The 15,794-nt window shown below is 39.9% G+C and overlaps 5 protein-coding genes across 5 annotated transcripts; 4 read left to right on the top strand and 1 right to left on the bottom strand.

Moving 5' to 3' along the window:
* Nucleotides 1-934: 934 nt before the first annotated feature.
* Nucleotides 935-2,799, top strand: LOC138889312 (uncharacterized). The gene is made up of 3 exons (XM_070172605.1): nucleotides 935-1,708; nucleotides 1,844-2,335; nucleotides 2,533-2,799. The coding sequence occupies exons 1-3, from the start codon at nucleotides 935-937 to the stop codon at nucleotides 2,797-2,799; spliced, it is 1,533 nt and encodes a 510-aa protein (XP_070028706.1).
* Nucleotides 2,800-3,135: 336 nt separating this feature from the next.
* LOC138889311 (uncharacterized) lies at nucleotides 3,136-6,050 on the top strand. The gene is made up of 3 exons (XM_070172604.1): nucleotides 3,136-4,505; nucleotides 4,688-5,476; nucleotides 5,609-6,050. Exons 1-3 carry the CDS (start codon nucleotides 3,136-3,138, stop codon nucleotides 6,048-6,050), a joined length of 2,601 nt encoding a protein of 866 aa, XP_070028705.1.
* A 237-nt stretch (nucleotides 6,051-6,287) lies between these two features.
* On the top strand, nucleotides 6,288-7,490 carry LOC138889310 (uncharacterized). Its single transcript, XM_070172603.1, has one exon. The coding sequence runs from the start codon at nucleotides 6,288-6,290 to the stop codon at nucleotides 7,488-7,490; it is 1,203 nt and encodes a 400-aa protein (XP_070028704.1).
* A 41-nt stretch (nucleotides 7,491-7,531) lies between these two features.
* Nucleotides 7,532-10,406, top strand: LOC138889309 (uncharacterized). Its single transcript, XM_070172602.1, has 2 exons — nucleotides 7,532-7,978; nucleotides 10,377-10,406. Exons 1-2 carry the CDS (start codon nucleotides 7,532-7,534, stop codon nucleotides 10,404-10,406), a joined length of 477 nt encoding a protein of 158 aa, XP_070028703.1.
* A 4,878-nt stretch (nucleotides 10,407-15,284) lies between these two features.
* LOC138889308 (antifungal protein ginkbilobin-like protein) lies at nucleotides 15,285-15,794 on the bottom strand. The gene has a single exon (XM_070172601.1). It carries the CDS (start codon nucleotides 15,792-15,794, stop codon nucleotides 15,285-15,287), a length of 510 nt encoding a protein of 169 aa, XP_070028702.1.

Below are 15,794 nucleotides of genomic sequence, written 5' to 3'. Positions count from 1 at the left end.
CGCCAGAAAGATATGGCCTTGGACCGCGAGCGTGATGCGCTGGATCTAGTTGAGACCCGTGGTCGGCAGAATCAAGAGCTGCACATGGCTCAGGAATACATTAAGGGAAAGATCCTCGAGGTAGCCACATATACCTCAAGAGCATGCAGGAGTTGCCAGGGCATGACGCCCGAGCGGTTTGCAGAAGTATTATTGAACGTTGCTCGTCATATATCTACAGACTTGGAGGGGATATACCGCAATGTTGGGGGTCAGCCGCAGGAACAAGAGCCTTGATTACAGTAATGCTGGTGGATTCTACTGCAGAGATCAAAGTCTTCTTTTAGTTATCAGTCCTTTTCATTATGCTTTTGTTGTTTCTAAGTCTATATGAGTCTTTTGGTGTTGTTTTGACTTTTATTTTAAAAAGACTATTTGAGTCAGGTTTGGTCTCGTTTATCTTTATGTAACTCTTGATTTTTGAGTCTTGTATCAAAATATTATATCGAAAATCAATGAAAAAGTTTTTGATGTTTGTTTTGTAAAAAAAATCAAGTGTCTTGCATATCTGAACTACGTAATGATCTGATTCATGCGGCGACATGATACGTAGGCAACCCACAAAAGGCTCGATCAAGTATTCATTTTAAAATAGCTCTAAAGTAAGGGATCAAATAAGGCGAGTGAAAAAAAAAGAAAAAAAAAGAAGAAGAAGGAAATAACAGTGTCAATAAGCAACAAGCTGATAGGCCGGAATGAAACATTGAAGCCTTCCAAAAGCATTTTAGAAATGGTGGCGATGTTAGGAGTATGACATATTACGTGTAATTCATATCTATAAAATGCCTAACCCTAACACGTTTGTTGTCTCTTAAACCAGTAATTTTAAGGTGGTTGGTTTGTGTTAAATCTGGCAGCACATCATTACTTCACAAGATCTAAGGGACCAGTAGTAATGGATAACAGTGATGAAATCGAGTTGGTCAGTGACAATCCGCAGGGTCAGTCAGTTGAGCAAGAGTCTGAGGAGATAAGAAAATTGAAACAACAACTGTCAGATGTATATCAAGCTTGGGTTTCCGGTCGACCTCCACCCCAGGGTCCCTCAGAGGGAACTTACACCATACCCCATGCTACTCAACCACCGATCCATGCAATGAGCGACCCCATTCTACCACCAAGGTATATGCCAAACTACAGCCTCTATGTTGCCCCCAGTACCTCTAATATGCAACCTCCAGTCGCATCTGTCAGGAACACCCCTCTCGTCGTGTCTGGCGCACTGGTATATACAATCCCGCCACCACCTCCTGTGATGAGGCCAAATAATGAGCCACCATCTCATGCTTATGATGGACAATACTATTCTCCGAATATGGCTTTTGGGGTCTCGGCTCCATACAATCAGACTCCTCGATACGAATCATCAGTGGAAAATGAAATGCCTGCCACGACGATTGAGCCAGATGAGATGGCCAGGAAAATGAAAAGTCTTGAACAGAATATAAAGAACATACAGGGACTAGGTGGTCACAAAAGTGTTTCATTCAGTGATCTATGCATGTTCCCTCATATCCATTTGCCACGAGGGTTCAAAACCCCAAAATTTGAGAAATATGATGGACACGGCAACCCTATCGCCCACTTGAAAAGGTACTGCAACCAGCTGAGGGGTGCAGGAGGAAAGGAAGAGTTGTTGATGGCTTACTTTGGGGAAAGCCTTGTGGGGGTAGCTTCCGAATGGTTCATTGACCAAGACATCTCTCACTGGCATGTTTGGGATGACATGGCCCAGGCCTTCGTCAAGCAATTCCAATACAACATTGATATTTCACCAGACCGCAATTCCCTATCCAATATATAGAAAAAGCCAACGGAAAGCTTTAGGGAGTACGCCATCAAGTGGAGGGAGCAAACGGCCAGAGTTAAGCCACCCATGGATAATTATGAGTTGATCACTGTCTTTTTGGAAGCTCAAGAGCCTGATTATTTCCAAAACATGATGTCTGCAATGGGTAGACCTTTTGCTGAAGCAATCAAGATAGGGGAAATGGTCGAAAATGGCCTAAAGACTGGCAGAATTGTAAGTCAGGTTGCTCTCAAAGCCACCACCCAAGCGATCCAAAATGGGTCGGGAAGTTTTGCAAATAGGAAAAAGAGAGATGAAGGTTCTATGATGACCTCAGGATTTAGGGAAGTTCAAAGAGGGGCATCGCACCCTTATGTGCAAGTTCATCAGGGGCGATCTAGCTACCCTCGACATTACTATCCCCCGCCAATTCCTCAATACTCTGTGGGCCCACCACAATATACAGTGTTCAATGCTCAATCATATGCTCGACCTCCCAATCAGCAGGTACGGGCACCAGCTCCAAGGGGGCCCCGACCTCAGCAATAAAATTTTCGGGCACCCTACAATGCTTGTCCCAGGCAGGATTATGGTTGAGATTTCGGGCACCCTACAATGCTTGTCCCAGGCAGGATTATGGTTGAGAGTAGAGGCCGGCAGAAAAGTTCACTCCATTGGCTGAATCATACTCTAGTCTATTCCAGAAGCTGAAGAAAATGGGTGTGATTGGACCTATCGCTCCCCACCACATGCATCCGAATTCACATGGATTTCAAGCAAATGCTAGATGTGAATATCATTCAGGTGCCCCGGGGAATAGCACCGATGACCGTTGGACTCTGAAAGGAGCCATAGAAAGACTCATTTCTAAAAAATTAATTGTAGTAACGAATGGCGAGGACCCTCCTAATGTGACAAACAACCCATTGCCGGAACACAACGATGTTCATTTCGTAGGAATGATTGGTTGAGATCAAGAATACAAGCCGGTCGACCAAACAGAAATGACAGTGGGAGCAATTCAAGAAGGAACAAGTCTGGAAGTAAGACCAAGCCGAGATGTGCCGTTGATTGTGAAAGGTGCCCCGAACTCAAAAAAGATAATTTTATTTGTGCCCAAGGTCTCGAGGTTAGAGGTTTGCTCCAATGTTCCAAGCCCAAGGTTGTATGTCCTTGGAGGCCACCCTGTCACAAGGCAGAATCGGGGCGGTACAAATGGCATAACATAGTCGATCATAATCAAACCTGCCGTGCAACTCCATGTGACAAACACAAAAACTGTTCCTTGGAACTACAACAAAACTATGATGACCTACAAAGGCAAGGAAATCATAGAGGAAGTGGGGGAAACTGGAGGTTTGACTCGATCGGGGAGGTGTTATTCTCCAGAAGAGTTGATGAAGGCCAAGCAAATCAGAGGAGGCCAATTGCCAATAAAGAAGCCAGTCACTGAAGCAGAGGCAGAAGAGTTTTTGAAGAAAATGAAAGCTCAGGATTACTCAATCATTGACCAGCTAAGAAAGACTTCTGCCCAAATCTCTCTACTATCTCTGCTTATACATTCCAAAGAGCATGCTCGTGTACTAATCAAGGTCCTGAACGAGGCACATATCTCAGAGGAGACCACAGTGAATCAGTTAGAGAAGATGGCCAATAGATTTTTTGAGGTAAACAGAATCTCATTTACCGATGATGAACTTCCCGAGGAAGGAGCCGGGCACAATAGGGCTTTGAACTTGATGGTCAAATGTGAGGGGCATTATGTAAAGAGAGTCATGGTTGATGGAGGCTCAAGTGTAGATGTATGCCCTCTCTCTACTTTGCAAAGCATGAAGATCAATACGGACAGAATCCGACCCAGCAATGTTCGCATCCGGGCTTTCGATGGCTCAGCGAGAGATACCATGGGGGAAATCAACCTCACCATGACGATTGGGCCGGTGGACTTTGAGATTGTTTTCCAAGTAGTGGACATGGTCACTTCTTATAACTTTCTTCTTGGAAGGCCATGGATCCATACAGCCCGAGCTGTGCCATCTACCTTGCACCAGATGCTCAAATTCGAACATGGCGGGCAAGAAATTATTGTTCACGGAGAAGACGAGTCTTCCGTTTATAAAGACCCATTAATCCTCTGTATTGAGGCCAAGGAAGGGTCTGAGTCCATTATCTATCAGGCTTTTGAAGTGGTTGTTGTGGACCATGTTGAGGAAGGAAAGCCCATTATGCATCCTCGTCTTTCCGCCACATCTGTAATGGTGGCTACGGTTATGATGAGACAAGGTTATGAGCCAGGAAAAGGTTTGGGGGCATCATTGCAAGGAATTTCAGAGTCTATTTCTCCGTTAGGCAACCGGGGTACTTTTGGCTTAGTCTTCAGGCCAACACAAGCAGACAAAAACAAATCCAAACACCGCAAAAAGAGTGGATGGGTCTTGCAACATCCTATCCCTCATATTTTCTACACTTTTGTCAAGCCACAACTTCGAGAGGGTCAAAATTCCTCAGCGCATGCAAACATTGATGAAATTTGCCATGGCCTCAGCGAGATGTTTTCTGAAGTGAATATGATCCAGGCTGGTGAAGGCACTAGTCGGGCCGATATGCAACTAATTTACCTAGACACCATGCTCACCAACTGGGAAGCAACTCCTCTCCCCACAAGGAAGGAGTCTTGGTAGTCTGCTTTTGCAGCTTCTTTTTTGTATTTTGGGTTACTTTCAAGGTTGTAATCCAAATATCTCAGGATGATTGTTTTGTTTTGATGTTAACCCTTCTATCCTTTCAAATTCAATAAAATGCAGTTCAGTTTCCTATCTTTTCCTTTTCCTAATTCCTGTCATTTTATTTTCATTTCAGTTTTGTTAATGCCAGCTTTAATAATATGACATGCATGCGGAATTCATGCCCAGATTTTGAAAAGCTGTCTAATATCGAAATAACGCATCAAGAGGTTGAATATGAGGAAGATGAGATTGTTGAGGAAATAAAAAGAGAGTTGGAACAATTTGAAAACAAGCCTAAGCCAAACCTCAATGAAACAGAGACGATTAATATCGGAAGTCCTGAAGAAGTTAGAGAAACGAATATAAGCATTCACACTGGAAAAAAACCCAGAGATATCTTGATTCAACTTTTATTTGAATACAGAGATGTGTTTGCTTGGTCTTACGATGATATGCCGGGTTTAAGTGCTGATCTGGTGGTACATAAGCTTCCTACATATCCTGGTTTTCCACTAGTCCAACAAAAGCAACGAAAATTTAAAACAGATATGAGCGACAAAATCAAAGAAGAAATAATGAAGCAACTAAGCGCCAATGTGGTCAGAGCTATCCGATACACCACCTGGGTGGCAAATGTTGTGCCCGTGCTAAAGAAGGATGGAAAAACCAGAGATTGTGTCGACTATAGGGACCTGAACAAAACAAGTCCAAAGGATAATTTTCCTTTGCTAAACATCCACATTCTTGTAGATAATTGCGCAAAGCATGAGATCCAATCATTTGTGGATTGCTATGCTGGGTACCACCAAATTCTAATGGATGAGGATGATGCAGAAAAGACCGTTTTCACCACGCCATGGGGTACTTATTGTTACAGGGTCAGGCCATTCGGTTTAAAGAATGCAGGGGCAACTTACATGAGGTCCATGACCACCATTTTTCACGACATGATGCACAAAGAGATTGAAGTATATGTCGACGATGTCATCATATAATCAAAGACACAAGCCGATCACGTGTGTGGTTTGAAAAAGTTCTTCAAATGTCTTCATAGGTATAACCTTAAGCTTAATCCAGCCAAGTGTGCATTTGGGGTCCCATCTGGGAAACTCCTCGGTTTTATAGTCAGCCGGAGAGGCATCGAATTGGATCCATCTAAGATTAAGTCCATTCGAGATCTGTCACCCCCGAAGAACAAAAAAGAGGTCATGAGTTTGCTCGGGAGGTTGAACTACATTAGTAGGTTCATTGCTCAACTCACAACCACGTGCGAGCCCATCTTTAAGTTGCTAAAAAAGGATGCCGCTGTCAGATGGACAGACGATTGCCAAAAGGCTTTTGACATGATCAAATATTATCTGTCAAAACCCCCTGTACTGGTCCCACCTGAACCTGGTAGGCCTTTGTTTTTATATCTATCAGTGATGGATAATTACTTTGGATGCATTTTGGGGCAACATGATGCAACAGGCAAAAAAGAACATACAACATATTAGTTGAGCAAGAAGTTCACCGATTATGAGGTTAAGTAAACCCTTTTAGAAAGGACATGTTGTGCCTTGACTTGGGTCGCTCAAAAGTTGAGACATTATCTTTTGGCCTACACTACTTACCTCATATCCAGAATGGATCCCTTGAAGTACATCTTCCAAAAGCCAATGCCCACTGGCATGCTCGCAAAATGGCAAATCCTGCTCACAGAGTTTGACATCATCTATGTCACTCGCACCGTGATGAAAGCACAGGCTTTGGCAGATCATTTGGCAGAGAATCCAGTTGATAATGAGTACATGCCACTTAGCACATACTTCCCGGACGAAGAGGTCAACTCGATAGAGGAAGTGGTTCCAGACGATCACCCTGTATGGAAAATGTATTTTGATGGGGCTGTCAATATCAAAGGAGTTGGGATCGGGGCAATCCTCATCTCACCTATTGGACACCATTACCCTGCGACGGCCCGACTTTGGTTTTTCTGTACTAATAATATGGAAGAATATGAAGCTTGTATCATGGGTTTGAAAATGGCCATCGATCTGGATGTGCGTGAACTATTAGTTATGGGAGATTCTGACTTGCTTATCAGGCAAGCCCAAGGCGAATGGGAGACTCGAGACATCAAACTTATTCCGTACAGACAATGTGTGCAAGACTTGAGCAAAATATTCAAATCTATCGAGTTCAGGTACATTCCCCGGTTTCACAACAAGCTAGCTGATGCATTGGATACTCTAGCCTCGATGCTCCCTTATCCAGGTAACACTCATATTGATCCACTAGAAATCCAAGTTCGAAATCAACACGGTTACTGTAATACAATCAAGATAGAACCAGATGGTGAACCATGGTATCATGACATAAAACGATTCCTGAAAACAAGAGAATATCCAGAGCATGCCAAAGGATATCAAAAAAGAACTATAAGGCGACTCGCCAGTGGTTTCTTCCTGAATGGGGAAATTTTGTACAAGAGGACCCCAGATTTAAACTTGTTGAGATGCATAGATGCTACAGAAGAAGAGAGGATCATGAGTGAAGTGCATTCAGGGGTATGTGGACCTCACAAGAATGGATATATTTTGGCGAAAAAGATTCTACGGGCAGGGTATTACTGGCTTACCATGGAGCGAGATTGCTTCAGATTTGGTCGCAAATGTCACCAGTGCCAGATTCACTCGCCTCCTTCGGAGTTGCATCCCATGTCCTCTCTTTGGCCTTTCGTTGCTTGGGGAATGGATGTTATTGGGCCGATCGAGCCAAAGCCTTCAAATGGGCATAAATTCATTTTGGTTGCAATTGATTACTTCACCAAGTGGGTGGAAACCCTCACTTTCAAAGCAGTCACCAAGAAAGCAGTGGTAGACTTTGTTCACTCCAACATCATTTGTCACTTTGGTATCCCAAAGACCATTATCACTACAATGCAGCCAATCTAAATAGTCATTTTATGAAGGAGGTATGCGAACAATTTAAAATCATGCATTGCCATTCTACCCCTTACCGGCCAAAAGCCAATAGAGCAGTTGAAGCTGCAAACAAGAACATCAAGAAGATTCTTAGGAACATGATCCAAGGTTCCAGGCAATGGCATGAAAAGTTGCCTTTTGCTCTTTTGGGATACCGTACGACTATTTGCACATCTTTTGGCGCAACTTCGTATCTGCTTGTATACAGAACTGAAGCTGTAATACCCGCTGAAGTCAAAATTCCCTCTCTCCGAATTATTGTGGAATCAGAGATTGAAGACGCTGAGTGGGTCAAAACCCGATTAGAACAACTGATGTTGATCAATGAAAAACGGCTAGCAGCAGTGTGTTTCAGCCAGTTATACCAACAAAGAATAGCATGCGCTTACAATGAGAAAGTGCGACCAAGGCAGTTTGAGGTAGGCCAGCTGATTTTGAAACGCATCCTTCCGCACCAGGTAAAAGCTAAAGGAAAGTTCGCCCTGAACTGGCAAGGACCCTACATTATCAAGAAAGTGTTACCAAAAGGGGCATTGCACTTGGTAGATGAAGAAGGACGGGTACCAGACATGACTATTAACGCAGATGCAGTCAAAAGATATTATGTCTGATATATACCCATTGTAGAATTTTCACGCATTGATTTTCTCAGATTGAAGCGGCGAAGGCTATCATTTGCTCGTTATTCCAAATAGGTGTCACCCTTTTTGTTAATCCTTTTGAGCCGTATTTGTCTTCCTTGTTTCTCACTTCTTGGAACTTGTGTACTTGTGAAAAAACAACAACAAATTTCTGAGTCATTGAACTACGTCCAACCTGATTCCGAAAGGATATGTAGGCAGCCTTACCATGGGTTCGGTCCCATCAGAACAAAAAATCCATATTCCCAATACTCCAAAACTGGGGCAGAAGTTTGTTTTATTTCACGGTTTTTTCTGTAAAAATTATTCCAAAAGTTGTAATTCAGTTCAAGGTTCATTTCGCCTTTTTATCTTTCAAGAACTTCTGATCGATGTTTTTTAAGAATAATTGAAGTCCATGCCAAAGGCATTGGATAACCTCTCTCATACAGTATCTTAGTCAAAAAAAAAAAGAAATGAGAGAGTCTTATCAGTGAAAACCCGTACGGGCACTATAAGGCGATAGTGAGCAGAGAAATGAGAGAGTCTTATTGGTGAAAACCCATATGGGCACCATAAGGTGACAGTTAGTAGAGAAATGAGAGAGGTTAGTTAGAGAAAACCTGCAACGGGCGCTACTAGCCGAATAAGGGTCTTTGATTCTCCGGCATGAGCACAACCAAGACAAATTCAAGATGAACATTTGCGGCGGATTTTGAGAATTAGACAGCTCATACAGATCAGGCATCCAGTCCAAAATGCATGTCATGATTCATTAAAGTCGGCACATACCTCCAGATAAATCTCCCTATTCCTTTTCCCGAAAGGGACACCTTTTGTTTAAGCACAGTTCTTTTTTGCTTCCAATTATTATTCTGTTTTTACCCATAATTTTTCTTTGAGTCCCCTTTGGTCTAATCCTGCATCAAAATCGAAGCAAAGAAAGGGCTTCAAAACTGGCTACAGCTTCCCCGTAATGTCGAGCACAATTTGGGGCATATATGGCATTGACGAAGGCACGAATCCATCTCTGATTTCATTCGATAAGACAAACAAAGTGTCTAAAAAAAGAGCTAAAAAGGTCGCCTAAGCAAGACCTGCTTTATGAGAAAAGTTGATGAGCACTACGGACACAAACTGATACTGGGGTAAGACAACTGAGTTTGATTTTAGAGAAAAATGCATTGCCTTAGAGACAAGGGTAGCGGTACCATGGACATCTGGGTATGAAACAGTTGGGGGCAATATTGTGAAGCCAAGGTCTCTAGAAAATGATACAGAGCGGCATAACATCTCGGTACCACGCTGACAGAATCGGTTCTTCGACAGCAGTGGTCGTGAATCAAGCTATTCAGGGTATCAAGGCCACAAGTTTAAAGCTATTCACTTTAAAAACTCACAAGATTTTTCTTTGTTTAAAGCAGGAACAAAGTAGTGCATGATGTCGGTCCTAAGTGAACGAATGTCACCAAACGTAAGATCCTTAAGATCTCCATTTTTCCTTTATTTTCAGCATGCATCACTATTGTTCACACCTCCTATTTCTGAAGCTTAACTCAGGTAGAATCGTTTTTGCCTAGAGGGATCCAGCTCATAGTTTCCGGGTAGAAGTACTCTTCACTCAGGGTGTTTTGCTGAAGCTTAACTCAGGTAGAACCGTTTCGCCTAGGGGGATCCAGCCCATAGTTTCCAGGTAGAAGTACACTTCACTCAGGGTGTTTTATGTAGCTTAACCCAGGTAGAACCGTTTCGCCTAGGGGGATCTAGCTCATAGTTTCCGGGTAGAAGTACTCTTCGCTCAGGGTGTTTTACATAGCTTAACCCAGGTAGAACCGTTTCGCCTAGGGGGATCTAGTTCGTAGTTTCGGGTAGAAGTAATCTTCGCTCAGGCTGTTTAAATACAGTTTAACTCAGATCGAATTGTTTCGCCTAGAGGGATTCAACACTTTATCGATAATACATGGTGCTAACACCCGATTCTATTTCCTTCCAGTAAGAGAGGGTACCAGCCCATGATTACATTTCCTTTCAGTTGCACAAGGTACCGATCCCTGGTTAAAATATCCTTCGTTACCAAATTTTATCTCTTTCAGCTAGTTTATACTACTGTTTCTATCTGCCTTTTCAATAAATTAGATAATTTACAGATTTCTCTAATAACTCATAGAATTTTCCTAGTGCCAGACTGGGGCAGAAAAGTTTTGTTCGTTTTTGTTTGTCTTTGATGGCTTTGCAGGCTCTGCTGTATAGCACAAGTGACGATTAAAGCTTGCAATTTCAGTTTCTCATCAGAAGAAAGAAATCCTTCGATCACAAGATAGTCGGAGTTTAGCTTTGATAATGTGTTAGCAGCCCAGCTTCTCAAGATTCATCTTCTCAAATTCTGATCCAGAAAGCAAGCCATCGATATTGAGTCATAATCTTTTCTTCAAAAGAATTAAGATCCAATCTAAGGTCAACACAAGCGAGCAGGTCAAGAATCAAGATTTGACTCTAGAAGGCACGTGGATAGGAATTTTTGTACTCTTAGTTTGCAGACAAATGTAGTGCTCTTCTCTTTTTCTTTTGATGTAAGAAGCAGTAATGGTAAGAGTAACAACAACAGCAGCAGCAGCAGCAACAGCAGTCTTAACTCCAGTGTCTGGTAGTCCCACCTACCAAATTTTCCCAGAACTACACTGACCTGATTCCTTTATAGCCAAAGATATGTAGGTAACCTCAGAAGCAAGGTTCGGTCACCACCTTTTTCAAAATGCTTCCATTAGAGTGAATGTGGGCAAAAAATTATCCATGGCATTTATTTGTCTTTGCACGAAAACTCTTCATGTTCTCGAGCAAAGAGGGACAGCTATAAATGCCTAATTTGTGCCTTATATATATATAATATATATGTATGTGTGTGTGTGTGTGTTTGTTCTTATTTGTGTATGTATAGGTTTTAAGAGTTGAGTAATGGTTTGGTAAATAGGGTAGGGTTTGGGCTTGTGTAATTTAATTAAAATTGTGCCAAAATTGGCCCAAAATTTGAGCCCAAACCCGGTCCAAAAGGGGCTGCCAAGAAGAGCTTAAAACGACGTAGTTTTGTCTTGAAACTACGTCGTTTTGGTTAAGTGACAAGATTCAATCTCATCCACCCATCTTGATTTAATCCAACGGTCCTAGTTTGATCTTCATCCTAGGTATTTAAAGCCTAAAATCGCCAAAAATGTGCCCCATTTCCCCATTATTTCCTCTCTCTTCTTTCCTTCTCATCACTCTCTCTTCTCTCTCCCCCCAAGCCGCTGCCGCCGCCCCACCGTCGCCGGCGGACCACCTCCAAATACCTCCAAATTCACACCATGTAATCTCCACAACTTCCTCTTTCCATATCTCCAAACCGAATCCTTCAAAAATCCCTCAAACTCCTTGAATCTTAGATCTAGGAAACTTTCTCGTCACTTTTTTGCCCAAATTATTGAAGCTCCAACCACTACCACCCCGCAATACCTACATCAATGGATAGAGCTCCTCAAGACCTAGCTATTGATGTCAATTTCACCCTGAAAATCCGGCGACCAAAATCCGGCCAAATTCCGGCGACCTCCCCGAACACCCTCTTTTGGCATACCACCATTTTTTCGGCCACTTGAATTGTAAAATGGTAAAATCCTATTCTTTTTCATGGCTGATTTTTTATTTTTATTTTTATTTTTCAGCTTTTATTTTTCATTATTAATTATTTTAGCATTAGTTTTTGAAGTTTTGCAATGTTAAATTTTCTGTTTTTGCACTTGTTGAAGTAGTAAAATAGCTTTGTGTTGATTAAAGTGAGGTAGTGAGGAAATGCTTGAGAGTATATGGTAAAATCGTAATCATTCCCCGTTATTAATTTTTTGATTTATTTTAGTTAAAGTTAGTTTCTATCTTGTTTCTTCATTTAATCCATTTTTTATTATGTTTGTCTAGTTGGTCTTATTAAGTCGCTCCAGCGATAGCGTGCATTTCGTTTGGCTTTAACAGTTAATTTTTGTTTGCTTACGATTGGTTCGTAACACATGTGTGAAGTTTAATTACATGTTTTAATACTTGGTTTAGTTTGAATCAACAGGGTGATATTGATGTTGTTAAAATCTGAAGTTTATGTTATTTTATCACAAAATAGGGTGCTAGTAGCCTACTTTTACTAGTTATGGTGGCTGAAATGATATTTTTTTTTTCTCTTTGTTTCTGACATAGTAGATTTCCTTTGACCTTTGGACAGATTTTGAACAGTGTTTAGCACACAATGTCAGTTTTTGTCGGACAGACATTTGGTGAACCAAAATCTGTCCAAATTTGCCTATTTAAGGGCTGCCCTTTCCTCACTTTGGGGGGACTCCATCACACTTCCAGGGGGCATTTTTTATAATTTCTTTGTCACAAAAACAAAAAAAATCAGCAGTTGAACACATGAAAAGTAAGCTGAAATAGTGAGCTTTGGGAGTGAATCTTAGAGTGCAAACTTTTAAAAAAGTATAAGTCCTCTTTAGAGTTCGTTTCTGGGTTCCCTCTCTTAGTTTTCGGGTTGTTTTAACAAGGATTTGCTTCTGGTTTTGCTGCTGTTTCGCTGCTAGTTTTATGCTACTTTAGTTGTTGAACTACTGTTTATTCTTTTGCTACCAAGTAATCCTTTAAGACTCGTAATGTACATATTTTCAGCAATGGGAACAACTTGAACATGTTGCACCATTTAAATGTGTTTGATATGATGAATAGTTTGACAACAAAAGAGCTTGTATGTTATTGTTATGTATCAAGCATGTGATAATGTGAATATAGTCCTTCATAATACTTGAATATTGAGTTGTAAGTTTTTGAATGTGATATGTAAGTCGTTTATGGATTTTTTAAGCATGTTTTCAAGCTATTATATCCGAGTAACAATGCTAAGTATGTCATGAATGACTTTAGGTGTATAACACATAGCATGAGTTCGTTTTAATTGTTGAAATTTCACTGCCAACATATGTTTCTAGGAATGTTGTGATAATATCTTTGTGAATCTGGCCATTTTGCCGGATTTGCAAAAATGGCTATTTTTGTAAAGTGGACGTTTATACAATTGTGACTATGTAGTTAATGGTCATGAACTCAAACTAAGTAAAGAGCTAAGATTGTATCAACTTTGGGCTTTATTGAATCAAAGATAAAAGTTGACCAATTTACCTTTAAACAACAAAATTACCCCTTTTCTTCTATATAGCATTGGGCCAATTGAAATTCATTTCTTGGCCCATTTTAATAATAAATTCCAGTAGCTCAAAAGCTCCATACAAGCTGGCCCATTTTTTTTAACAAGAAGTTGGCTCATTTCTTTTAAAAAAGATAAAGTTGGTCCAACATTTATTTGCATAATTTTTCCCAACTATAAAGCTCGAAAAAATAATAATAATAATATCAGATTAATAATAATAATAATAATAATAATAATAATATCAGATTTTTCTACTATTTTAATTAACTAGTTTCCCTTTAATTAATTTAAACGTTAGGCAAATAGTAGGTGCGCTTTAACTTCACGGACTCACTTGTGTAGCGTGACGCTTAACTTTTAATAAGTTAATTCATCAATTTCATGTCATATTCAATAGTTTTAATTAATTTATAAATCTTTTGTCATAATCACGGATTCGCTTGCGTAGCGTGGTAGTGACATTTAATAAATTTTCTGAAAAAAGAGGGTTAATGTTTCCTCCAACACAATTGCAGCAATTTTTCAAAAGTAAATAACGTGCTAACAATCGTCTGTCATGACTGCGGATTCGCTTGCGTAGCGCCGTTATGACTAAATAATAAATTTCATCAATCACGCATTTGCTTGCGTAGTGTGGTTATGACATCTTATTATTCAAAAATATTCTTTAATTTTTTCTAATAATCAAGAGATAAAAGAGGATAGGTAAAACATGAAAATAATATAAATCACAGTTTGTCCAAAATTAATTCAAGCCAAGTTTAAGTCAATAAAGCGACCGTGCTAGAACCACGGGACTTGGGGAATGTCTTATACCTTCTCCCCGGTCAACAGAATTCCTTACCCGAACTTTATTTTCGTGGACCGATTAAAATAGAGTCAAACCTTCCTTTGACTAGGGATCCAAATAAATGGTGACTTGGAACACCGAAAAAATCAATTCTAAGTGGCGACTCTGAACAATAAAATAATCCCTATTCAAATTTTATCACTTTAATTGGAAAAAATCTTTGGCCCATACACATATTATTATTATTTTGAGGAGTAGTAAAGGGGTGTGACACTTAGTCATCTTTAAAGAAGCTAACATGGTTTCTTCTTCTTCTATTAGAGACACTTATATGGAAAATTTTTGTGTTTATGTCCCATCATTGAGCCAAAAAATTCATGATCTAAGTCTCCAATAGTCTTCTTCTAGTTTTAAGATATTATTGAAGTCATATTATAGAGAGGATTCTAGGCTTTGGAGAAAAGAACTATGAGTATAATTGAGAGAGTTTTGGATACCCTTAAGGCAAGCCAGAATTCTCTTTTTTCATTTTAGAATATCTCCAAAAGTTTCTTTACTCCACTTAGAGATGTTATTAGTAAAATTTTGAGTGGCTTCGAAGAGGTTATTATTAAGCCAATTTTAACATACCAAATTAACAAAATCAGGGTGTGTGCACCAATATTTTCTAACCTAAACATGAATAGATAGTAAAGACTAAGGTGTGGATTGTTGAAAATTTCTAGTTGTCTGAAGACGTCCCTAATCAGACTATATATTAAATGTTTGATATATTACCCTTTAGAACTCTATGTTTGAAAAATATATAATATTATACTGTAGTCATACTCCAATTCTATTCAAATATTTTTTTGTAAGTCCTCTCATTTCCAGCTCATAAGATTAGATCACTGCAAGTGAGGAGTGAATCTTCAAACATAAACAATAAAACTTCTTGCCAACTTTAACAAACATTACAAATCAAATCAAGTGAAAATGTCAACCACAACATAAATTATTTTGAATTCAACAACACCACTACAACAGTAAAACATTAACAACAACAAGAGAAGATAATCGGAAAGAGATACATAATAAGGACAATACAAATTTTCTTGTTACACCCCATGAACACGACCAAGCAAATAAAGCCAGCCTGTAGTTTATTTGCTGAATGAGTACTGTTCGTATCTCATTGAGCAATCAACAAATTCGACTTGACCTCCAATATTACCAGCACAGACAGTCAACAAGTAAGATCTTGCATTACGTACACAAATGGCACAGTAGCCTACATTTGAGGTGCAAGTAGCATGGCCATAAGCTGGAGCATTATTAGGATAAGGAGAGGTTACATAGTAATCATAACCTTGAGTTAATGGAGTTTCATCCCTTAACGATGCAAGAACATAATTCAAGCTATTTGCAAATGGATCATCATAATGATACACACCAGTATTGCATAAATGGTACACTAATTCTTCGCTATCATTTGGTTCGCTTTTCACTAAACAACTAAACCCTAAAATTCCAATAAGGAATGTGGCTAATATTGTCATTCTAAAAATAGAATTCATGGCTCCTTCTCTAATATTTTTGTATCTTTTAATCTTCTCTTTGTTTTGTGTTACAAATTTGAGATCAACATGTCCTTGTTTAAATAGATTAGCCAT

The sequence above is a fragment of the Nicotiana sylvestris genome, chromosome 4, assembly GCF_000393655.2.
Source record: "Nicotiana sylvestris chromosome 4, ASM39365v2, whole genome shotgun sequence".
NCBI lineage: Eukaryota > Viridiplantae > Streptophyta > Magnoliopsida > Solanales > Solanaceae > Nicotiana > Nicotiana sylvestris.
This window is presented reverse-complemented; position numbering and strand designations above follow the sequence as displayed.

Bases quoted from the DNA above. Each gene is read 5' to 3' on its own strand.
- LOC138889312 (XM_070172605.1), top strand. From the start codon at position 935: ATGGATAACAGTGATGAAATCGAGTTGGTCAGTGACAATCCGCAGGGT. The intron at 1,709-1,843 runs GTAGCTTCCGAA...TCCAATATATAG, and splicing joins TTGGGGAAAGCCTTGTGGGG to AAAAAGCCAACGGAAAGCTT. The intron at 2,336-2,532 runs GTACGGGCACCA...AGTCTATTCCAG, and splicing joins CTCGACCTCCCAATCAGCAG to AAGCTGAAGAAAATGGGTGT.
- LOC138889311 (XM_070172604.1), top strand. From the start codon at position 3,136: ATGACCTACAAAGGCAAGGAAATCATAGAGGAAGTGGGGGAAACTGGA. The intron at 4,506-4,687 runs GTAGTCTGCTTT...TTTTCATTTCAG, and splicing joins CCCACAAGGAAGGAGTCTTG to TTTTGTTAATGCCAGCTTTA. The intron at 5,477-5,608 runs GTCCATGACCAC...ATGTCTTCATAG, and splicing joins GCAGGGGCAACTTACATGAG to GTATAACCTTAAGCTTAATC.
- LOC138889310 (XM_070172603.1), top strand. From the start codon at position 6,288: ATGAAAGCACAGGCTTTGGCAGATCATTTGGCAGAGAATCCAGTTGAT.
- LOC138889309 (XM_070172602.1), top strand. From the start codon at position 7,532: ATGCATTGCCATTCTACCCCTTACCGGCCAAAAGCCAATAGAGCAGTT. The intron at 7,979-10,376 runs GTAAAAGCTAAA...ATGGCTTTGCAG, and splicing joins AACGCATCCTTCCGCACCAG to GCTCTGCTGTATAGCACAAG.
- LOC138889308 (XM_070172601.1), bottom strand. From the start codon at position 15,794: ATGGCTAATCTATTTAAACAAGGACATGTTGATCTCAAATTTGTAACA.